Source organism: Microtus ochrogaster, chromosome 10, assembly GCF_000317375.1.
Source record: "Microtus ochrogaster isolate Prairie Vole_2 chromosome 10, MicOch1.0, whole genome shotgun sequence".
Lineage (NCBI taxonomy): Eukaryota > Metazoa > Chordata > Mammalia > Rodentia > Cricetidae > Microtus > Microtus ochrogaster.
The window spans coordinates 74,729,608-74,739,886 of record NC_022016.1 but is presented as its reverse complement, the minus strand read 5'-3'; the positions used below and the strand labels follow the sequence as shown (position 1 = coordinate 74,739,886).

The following is a 10,279-nucleotide window of genomic DNA, read 5'->3' as shown; positions in this document are numbered from 1 at the left end:
TGACTGCTCTTCCAGAGGTCCTGAGTTCAATTCCCAGCAACCACATGGTGGCTCACAACCATCTGTAATGAGATCTGGTGCCCTCTTCTTGCCTGCAGGCAGGATACTGTATATATAAATAAATAAATCTTTAAAAAATAAAAATAAAATCCATCTTCACGAACGTAGAGAGTTCCTAAAAAGGAAGCTCTTTTTCACACACAACCTCAGGAAGGTAAGGATCAGATGCTCTGAGGGACAGATCTTCTCACAGATGTGTTCTCAGCACTTCCTACTCACCGCTGCAACAGGCATGTGACACGTTAGCTGGGAACCCTCGTGTGCGGTTCTCAAGGATGGAATTCACTTTAGCACATGATTGCTTTACACCCACTTCTTTTCCACCAGTGAGGGAGCCAGTGGGAAGAGACTGGGTCGAAAGCTAATTCCAGTACCCAGGCCTCACAGCCAGGGCCAAAATGAAGTACATAAAAACACAAGCAGAAATAGCGGAAACACATGCCTCAGCTCCAGGCTGTATTCCTATAGGTGGGGCTTTTGTTTTTTAAAACCTCTGTGTATGTGTCTGTCAGTCTGTCCATCTACCTGCAAGCAGCCATGTGTCAAAACGCACATTTGGAGGTTAGAAGATGACTTTTGTAAGATGGTCCACTGTGGGATCCAGAGTCAGTGCAGATCATAAGATTTGTGCTCCAAGTACTTTTGCCTGCCGAGTATCTCACCTGCTTCAGACTAAATTTTTTAAAAACCTTAGTGAATGAGCAGGAAAAATGGCTTAGTGAGTCATTTGTGTGTCATCCAAGCCTAAGGGCCTGGGTTCAGATCCCCCACACTCATCATCTAGAGTCAGAAGTGGCAGTGTATGCCTATGGGCTTAGCATTACACAGGCCAAGACAGGAGGGTCGGTCCCTGGAGCTCGGGGCAGCTACTCTGGCAGGAAATAAATTCTGGATTAAGTAGGGGATCTTGTCTTGAAATCTAAAGTGAAAATCAATTGAGGAAGACATCCATCTTCAATCTCTAGCCTCATCACATGCAAGTGAGCAAGCATACACATGCATGCATTTGTGCAACACTCACACCCTAACTGAAACTACACCTTACTACACCACTCAAACCAGATGAAAGAGTTGTATTTACACATCCATGCCTTATTCTAAAAGGGTCTTAAATCATTTGCACATCCCTAAGCAGATGGCTACACCACGCCCTTCACATGAATGTTGTCATCCTCCTCTAGCCTGCTGGACCACAGCAAGTGTTACCACGACCAGAAAAGGCAAGAGCAGGAGCAGCATGCTCAGAGTGGCAGCAGGAAAGGGTGGCTGGAGCTCTCAAAACACACTGAAGTCTCACGGACACAAAGGTCTTCCAAACTGCCTTTTGAAGATTTTGGTGCTAAAGAGAGAGAGAGAGAGATAGAAAGAGAGAGACAGAGACAGAGACAGAGAGAAGACAGACAAATCTGGGTGGGAACGGGTATTTGTGTTGTCAGAGGAACACCTCTGTGTGCTGTACTGCTCACCCTGCACCCTAGGGTAGCTGACCTCTGAGCTTTGGGAGTCCTCCAGGCAAACTGGGATCAGACACCTATGCTACTGCACTCTCATGGGATCTGAACTCGCAGTCAGGCAGTTTTACCCAGAGTTTTATTGACAAATTCCAGTTTTACTGATCAAATCTTGACTTAATCAGATAAAGTTGGCAATATGTATAGACATATTAGTACAATAGGTAAGGAAACGCTCAAATTATATCTTACCTGTATAATGGGAAACGGGAGGTAATTCATGTTGTTAATGAAATACAGAAGACTGTAGCTATAGCCCATGAATGCTCCAGCCAGGAGGAAAAACAGGTGATGTTCATTCATGCAGGTTTGGGCAGCAGGGCTATCTAAGCTGAGGGGAAAAGTTAAGCTATTAATTCAACAGTCAAAAACACATTATTGTTTTAAGGCTACTTGCCAGAAGGCAAGATTCCAAGTTAATCACTTAAGAAATACCTCAATTCTAACAAAATGACTCACTTTAGGTAAACAGAAGCAAAAGATTAACAAAGCATTTTCCCTTGACGCACGAGATCCTGACTATTGCTGTTTCCTTGGAAATCTGAGGTAAGAATATGCACAACAGTCATGTTGCTTCCAAGGAAAGTTGACTTCATCTGCATGCACCTAGTGGAGGTGTTGGAGCCCTGGGCTTCTCATGGCTCTAACTGGACATCCCTCTCTGGGCCTCTGGACGGTGTCCTTAAAGTTCCCGGGAAGATATGAAATCAGGGAGCACCACACTGGACCTTCTCCCATTATATCTCTATCTGCATCCATGGCTATCATTCGCAACACTCAAGCAGCTGACACTGTCCCCGAATCACTCCCAGAGACCCCACAGCACCTCACAGCCCCTTCCACATACGAATGTCTTTAAAATTCGCTAATTTCCCGAAACATAAACTATCACTAACACTTCATCCACAGAAACAGGAACTTCTGTGAGAGTCTAGAAGGCAGAGCGTTATACTACTGATCTCCACAGGGCTCCTTTGACTTGGTAAGCAAACACGGTTCTAGAAAGAAGAAAAAACACTTACTATACCTCTCAGTCACAGTACAGGGAACCACGAGAAAACTGTACTGGCCCTTGGTGATGATGGCCGCACACCACGCCACCACCATTCCCATGGCAGCATGGATGAAGGAGTGCACGAGCTGCTGAGGGTGAAGGATCCTCCCTATCAGGGCCAGTCGGGAGCCGGGGATGGTGGGCACAACTGCAGAGAAAGCAGAGCACCGTGGCTTTGTGACCGCAACCTGAAGCTGGTGAGCTTCACTTCCCTCTCACTGGAACACCCAACCAATGAAAATCCAGTACAGGAAGCTCTTATGCTAACAACTCTAGCTTTTAAAAAATTGAAATAAAAAGAGGCACACATACAAGAAAAACCAGGGAATCTAGAGATGAGGACTTAAAGGGACATAATTAACATTTTCCATTTTTCTTGTTTTTGTTGTTGTTTTATAGTTGGGGGTCTTGTGTAGCCCAGACTGGCCTCACACCACCTGTAGAGTGGAGGATGTATCTGAACTACTGATATCCACCCTTGCCTGTCTCCTGATTACTGATGTGCACCCATACATATGGCCTTTTCACTTCTTTAAACTAATATTCCCAAGTAACTAATATAATGCTAATTCTGACATTTTCCTAAGTGTTATAAAATAATTTAGGAGATAGCTCCAAACTGCCTTTATTTCAGCATTTGAAACTCACTATAGAGTTCATCTCTGAAAAATAAGCCACAAAGACAAAAATCACAATAATGAATATCAAATGCTTATAGTTATTACAAATTATTTATTTGCAAGGGGTCTATGTAGAGGCTAGAGCCGGCCCTCTCTTTTCCCCACTAAGCCTGCTGACAAGCTTCTATATGGATATTTCAAGAAGTTCTCTGAAGTGCCCTGGAGGACAACTGTGGGAATGTCTAGGCTGCCTGACACAGACACGAAGAAAAGAGGTGCTGCAGATGCTGTGTGCTCAAGAACGAAGAGTAATGGAAGGGAGCTGCCATCATCTCCTCTCCCCACTAAAACTGCCCAGAGCCAACTATGTGACCGACTTCCTACTGTGACAAACCCTGCCATGACACTCAACATTCTTTCAAGTTCCATCTTCTCCCTAGAAAATCATTTTTCTTCTTCGTCATCTGCTAGATACAACTCCTCCTTCAAAGTCTGGTCCAGCCATTGGCTCCTCTAGGCCGCTCCCACACTGGGTCAAAGATGGCCCCCTGGACTCTGTCGTACCTGCCCAGTGTACCTGTGAGCAAATAACACTTCACAGACCCTCTGGAGCAAGCTGGGAGCACATGATGCTTAACACACAGTACAAGCATAAGCCTACTCCTACAGCACACGCCAACACAACCAGTGAGGCCTTGAAAACATGGCGCACACCTTTGACCCAGCACAGGCAGGCAGATCTCTGAGTTTATAGCCAGCCTAGTGTACAGAGCAAGTTCCAGGACAGCCAGGGCTACACAGAGAATCCTGGTGTCAAAAAACACCAAAAAATAAAATTAAATAAAATTAAATAAAATAAAAATACTAACTTGAGCGCCCTCACCTGGCCCACCTACATACAGAAGATGACCCAGGAGCATAGGAGAGAGTGTAAGAACATGGCCCATCTGCCAGGGAGCTCTGAACAGGATTAGAATGGACAGAGACCCAGTCAGCAAGAAACACTACGAAAGCAAAGAAAAACAGTATGGTGCAACATCCAGTCAGGACTTCAAATTTTACATACTGCTTTTTTTAAATATAGAACTTTCTTTTTAATACTAAAAGCTAAAAGGAGAGGAAAGATGTCATGGAAAACAAACAAATAAATAAATAATCTGAATAACCTTAAGTGACAAACTCAGGAGTCTAAAAAGGTAAGAAAGAAATAAACTGAGTAAAAAATGCCCTGGAGCCGGGCGGTGGTGGCGCACGCCTTTAATCCCAGCACTCGGGAGGCAGAGGCAGGCGGATCTCTGTGAGTTCGAGACCAGCCTGGTCTACAGAGCGAGTTCCAGGACAGGCTCCAAAGCCACAGAGAAACCCTGTCTTGAAAAAAAAAAAAAAAAAAAAAAAAAACAAAAAAAAATGCCCTGGAATCCAGGATTCTACCAAGGCAAAGCCCCCCTTTTTTTTTAATTAAATATTATAAAACTACAGACTTTGTTATTTGGTGGGGGTGGGGGGTGGAAGAAGAACCTCACAAAGCCAGTGACATAAGCTTGTAATCCTAGTATCCAGGAGGCTGAGGCAGGAGGATTACAAATTTGAGTTCAGCCCAGATTTGGTTCTGTACCCCATAAGGAATTATTTCATAATTCATTTGCTAACTCAGAGCTTTAAGACTAACTGTGAACTATTAAAGGGGTTACATCTATTTTTTCAATGTGGTTAAAAGTAAAATCGATGATTTAAATCCCTTATAAATACCCAGTTTTGAGACATGAGGACACTCACTCTGCTGGCAAGTAGTCCAGCACCACCTCCTGACCCTTCCATCCTCCCAACAAACCTTACCCAGTGGCCAATGACCTATGGCCTGCGGCCCCTGGTGCCACTACTCCACTCTGTCTTTATGACTGCCCAGTGTCTATACCCAACTCCTGTAAGCAGACTCACACAATGTCTCTCATAAAAGCCCTAAATGTATCTTCAAAAGAGAAACACCAAGATAATAGTAAGTGTCACACTGAAGAAATAACAGGACATGACTAGGAACACATTGTTAAAATTCTGCCCTGGGTAGAATAAATTATTTTTGTTTTGTTTTGAGACAATGTCTTGGCATCTAACCTAGACAACTGTCTAACCCAGCACATGGCTACAGCTGGCCTCAAACTTGTAGTGACCCTCCTTCAAACCTCCTTAGCACTAGGACTGCAAGCACATGCCATACCCCTGATGTTCAAACTTTTAAAAATATTAAAATTCAGAAACCTACCTGTATAGAACTCCACATTGAAAATACTTATTATTATAATTACCACTGACAGCAGCAGGAGGTAGAAGATGACACGGGAACTACATAAGTCATTGAACGAATCTAGAAGACAAGAAATGAATTAGTGCAGCCCATTAGGTCTTACAGATCTGTCAGTGCACGGCAATACAAGAGTTCAAAGTACAACCAGCGCTTTTAACTTTGTGTGTGCAGAAGTCTGTGTGAATGTATGTGTACCTGTGCACACAGCACAGGACAGAGAGCATGAATCCCTCAGAGCTGGGGTTACAGGCACCTATGAGACACCACCCTGGTCCCCATGATTACACAGCAAGCACCCTTCACCACTGAGCCATCTCAGCAGAATCAACAACTGTAGTCTTAACATTAAAAGTCTGCCCTTTTTTTTGTTTTTTGTTTTTTGTCTTTTTTAAGCATTTATTTGTACACTGCTGACATGTCCAATAGGACACAAAAACTCCAAAGGGAGTTATTTAGACTTTGTTCTGGGTACTGGAAAAAAATGGTATTAGAATTTCTTTTAAATAACACAGATGTCAGTAACAGAAAAAATACAACCATATGCAAACATCTCACCACGAAGAACTACACAGCAACATACCAAGTTTCTTTTCAAAACATAAACAGAATTTTTAAACTCTACTTAGTAAATGCAATTAGTGCCTACAGCTAAAGTCAAAGTAACATGGGAACGGTGTAATTTAAAAGTCATCTAAAGGGCTAAATAACAAAGACCAGCGATGTCCCCGTGAAAACCAAAACACTTGCATTTCAGAGTAACCCAGCAACCAACGTGCTTCCAAGTTCAAACCATGCATGTTACTGTCTAAAAATATGAACAAAAGAAAGAGACACGGGACATGTTTGCTGAGCAGACTCACTTAATAATGAAAGTAATTATTTTTCAAAGTAGAATTTAGAGACCAAGATTAACTGCAGCATTTCTTAGGCCTCCACAATTAATCAGCTGCCATGCACTAGCTCACGGGTTAGTTTCGTCAGTCCGGTGTGCCTTAGCAAAGGCTGACACACATCAACAAAAGCATGGCTCTACCAATTAATAGCAATACTTCCAAAGGCCAAACAACACAAAATTCTAACTCCTTGATGGCTGGCAGTTTCTTAGAAGAGAAGAAAAAGAAAGGAACATATTCTGGAAAAAAATTCCCAAAGTAATTTGTGAATTTGTGTTTTTTAATATTAGAGAATACTTTCAAGATTTCAAAACCTAGTCTGACAATATTTATGTCTTTTAACTTTTTTGTTTTGTTTTGTTTTTCAAGGCAAGGTTTCTCTATGTAACAGCTCTGGCTGTCCTAGAACTCACTTTGTAGACCAGGCTGGCCTCGAATGCAGAGATCTGCCTGCCTCTGCCTCCTGAGTGCTGGGATTAAAAAGTGTGTGCTAACACTGCCCAAATTAAATATTTTTGAAAATTGTCTATTATGTCACACAGCAAGAAAACAAATTTGAAGTCAGAGACTTCAGTCATTTGCTAGCTGGATATTGAACAGATCACGTTAGCCTGAACCTTAGTTTTGAATTCGCAAAGCACATACAACACCACCTCATTAAGCAGCAATATAGGAAAGAGATAACAAACGTAAGGTATTTAGGGTCTGGCAGACAGTAATGGGTACGACTGATATAAGTCAATAACTACATTTCAATAAACTCACTGATTGCTTTAACTTATTTTTGTGTGGGCATGCTTGCTCATGTGTGCACACCTGAAGGCCAGAGGGTGACACCAGGTCTCTTCCTCTGCTGCCTTCCATCCTGTGTTTTGACCTGAACCTCTCACTGAACCCAGAGCTCCGCAGCTGGCTAGGCTGGCCAGTGAGCTCCACCACAACGCTGGGGTTATGATGCATGACACACACCTGGCTTTATGTGTGTGCTGGGCATCTAAATTCAGGTCCTCACGCTTGAGCAGCAAGCACTTTATCCTCTCAGCCATCTTTCCGGCTCCTGAATGTCCTAATTTCATTTTATATCCAAAGACCCCAACAAACATTTCAGCCTGCTTCTACCTTTCCCCCTACGTCTCATTCTTTATTTTGGGCCCCTCTATCTTTGTTGACCACAATAAGAAGGCAGTATTCCTTCAATATTTATATAGCTTCTGTTTTGTCATTCACTGCTTCTGAAATAGTTCCTCCATATGAATCCCAGGCTGACCTGGAACTCAGTGCCTCCTGCTACAGCCTTCTAAGAATTGAGTTATAAGAATGTGCCACTAAGCGAGGCGGTGGTGGCACACACCTTTAGGCCCATCACTCAGGAGGCAGAGGCAGGTGGATCTCTGTGAGTTTGAGGCCAGCCTGGTCTACAAGAGCTAGTTCCAGGACAGACTCCAAAGCTATAGCTACACAGAGAAATCTCGTCTCAAAAAAACAAAACAAACAAACAAAGAATGTGCCACTAACTAGTTTGTTCGGACATTTTTTTAAGACTATAGGTCACAGTTTCTATCTACAACTTTAAAAAGATGACAGGGACAGTACTCTTTCTCTAAAAGGTAAAAAAAAAAAAAAATCAATGAATCTGTCAAAAGAAAAGACAAACAAAAAATAAGCAAGGGGGAATGGGGCTGGAGAGAGCTCAGCAGTTAAGAGCACTTGCTGTTCTGCCAAAGGACCTGGGTTCAGTTCCCAGAACCCACATGGTGGCTCACAACCATCTGCTACTCCAGCTTCAGGAGATCCATAGGCACCAGGCGTACATGTGATGAACACAGATACATGCAGGTAAAATACTTATATACATAAAAAATAAAAATACATCTTTTTAAAGGAAAAGACAACGGACAAGTCTTTATTTGTGTGTAGTCTTTTTCTTTTTCTCACTGTATGTCCCAGTGAATTTATATCATCCTGTCTCTGCCTCCCCAGTGACACTGGGCCTACAGGTGTATACTACCATACCTAGCTATTTATATAGTCTTCTACTGAGCTTTGTTTGGTCATCACACAAAATCTGACACACTTACTGATTTTTATATAACAAAATGCAGTTTATGTTATGCAGGACGTGCCTTTACCTTATCTAAAAGTGAACGTCTTGATGGATCAACAATATATAGGCAGTAACCAGAGTTCCCCGCTTACCTGACAGCCACTGTATAGGATGGAACACATCGACGCTGCTGAAGATTATAAAGGCTGTGGTACAGACGGGCAGAAGCAACACCGACCAAATGATACTTCTAACTATCCTCCAACCCAAAACCTACAATTGAACAGAACTCCTCAATCATGAAGTCCGTTACATTAATTAGCTATGCAAAGCCTGCCTTTTCATATAGGCTACTAACGTTAACCACTACTATTTATATCCAAATCATAGTTCACTCTCTGTAATGTCACATACCACTACCAAACCGTGGACTGTCAGGGACAGAGTCAAGTGTAACACCAAGTGCATTTAAGGTGAGGGTGAAATCATCTTTTTTTTTCTGGTTTTCTGGGTGCAAACACGTGCTCACTAACACACACATGTCCACGGAAAAAGAAAACACGGGAATAAATTCTACAGGATTTAGTGTGAGTGGTGATACAAGTGGTTAACAAACAGACCCAAATATCCTTTTATTTTTTTAGCCTGGGATAGATTACAGTACATCCAGGTAAAACACTATCGGATTGTAGTTCATTCCAGATTTTAAAAAAAGAAGAAAGAAACACTATTGGAAAAGAATAATACTATTCTCTTTCCGCCCATACACAGAATCGATGCAGGGACAGTCTTAAACCAAGAATATATGCTCGGTTGGATTCTTCCCAGCCCCACCGTCAGCTAAGGCCACACATTGTTTTTACACAGGGCACAAACTCCCATTTCGCAATCCCGGGAATCAAGGCATTTATTATGCAGCAGCTCGAATCACTAACATTTTGCAATACATCTTTCCTACCCTGTCCAAATTCCCATTCGACTCATCCCACCCGCGCTGACCAACTTCCACTTCGGACTCTAGATCAACACCCCAAACCTAACTTCCACTGAAGACACCCCCACAGCCTTGCGCCCAATCCCGAAGACAGGCCACTTCCAGCCAGGCGCGCCACACGGCCAGAGCCTGCCTGCCCGCCCAGCCACAGGGAGGCAGTGAGCGTCGCCGCGCGCTAACTCACGCGCCAAAGGATGTCCCGCGCCCCGCCGACGCAGGGCCCACTCGGAGCCGTGGCCATGGAGATGGCGGCCCCTACTCTCAAGCGTGCCAGGGACTGAGTGCACGCCCGCCACCAGTGTTCAAAGACAGGAAGGCCCCGCGAGGACCCAGCTGGGGCTGCCCGAAACACTGCCTGAGCAGAGCCCTCCACAGCCGACAGACCATCTCTCCGCGGCGTCTTCTGAATAGGCTCGACCGGCCAGAACTGTCTTTTAGTCACATGTCCCCCGGGGGGTTGTGACTCGAGGAACCTTACTCTGGAGTTCAAAACGTCCTTACGAAGCAGGGTCCATCGGGGCGCCAAAAGCAAGGGACGGCGATGCTGCATTCTGGGAACTGTAGTCTCCACAACCCCTGCAACGCAAAGGAAGGAGCGTTGCATTCTGGAACTTGGAGTTCCAAAGTATAGGCTCGAGATGTAACGTGAAGCATGCTGGGAACTGTAGTCTTTTTTTCCTTTTTCTCCTCATTCTTTTCTTTTTCTTTCTTTTTTTTTTTTTTTTAAGATTTATTTGTTTATTATTGTATACAATGTTCTGCCTGCGTTCCAGAAGAGGGCATAAAATCTCATTACAGATG

General features: G+C 43.6%; 1 protein-coding gene across 1 annotated transcript in view; it reads right to left on the bottom strand.

Annotated features, from left to right (window-relative positions):
- Ndc1 (NDC1 transmembrane nucleoporin) overlaps positions 1-9,875 on the bottom strand; it is a 51,495-nt gene extending 41,620 nt beyond the window's left edge. Inside the window, exons 1-5 of the mRNA XM_005353524.3 lie at positions 9,663-9,875; positions 8,637-8,757; positions 5,506-5,607; positions 2,599-2,773; positions 1,764-1,902 (exon numbers count right to left, since the gene is read on the bottom strand). Of these exons, the coding sequence (XP_005353581.1) occupies positions 1,764-1,902; positions 2,599-2,773; positions 5,506-5,607; positions 8,637-8,757; positions 9,663-9,719 (594 nt within the window). The 5' untranslated portion in view covers positions 9,720-9,875. The remainder of the gene's footprint in view (positions 1-1,763; positions 1,903-2,598; positions 2,774-5,505; positions 5,608-8,636; positions 8,758-9,662) is intronic.
- Positions 9,876-10,279: the final 404 nt, after the last annotated feature.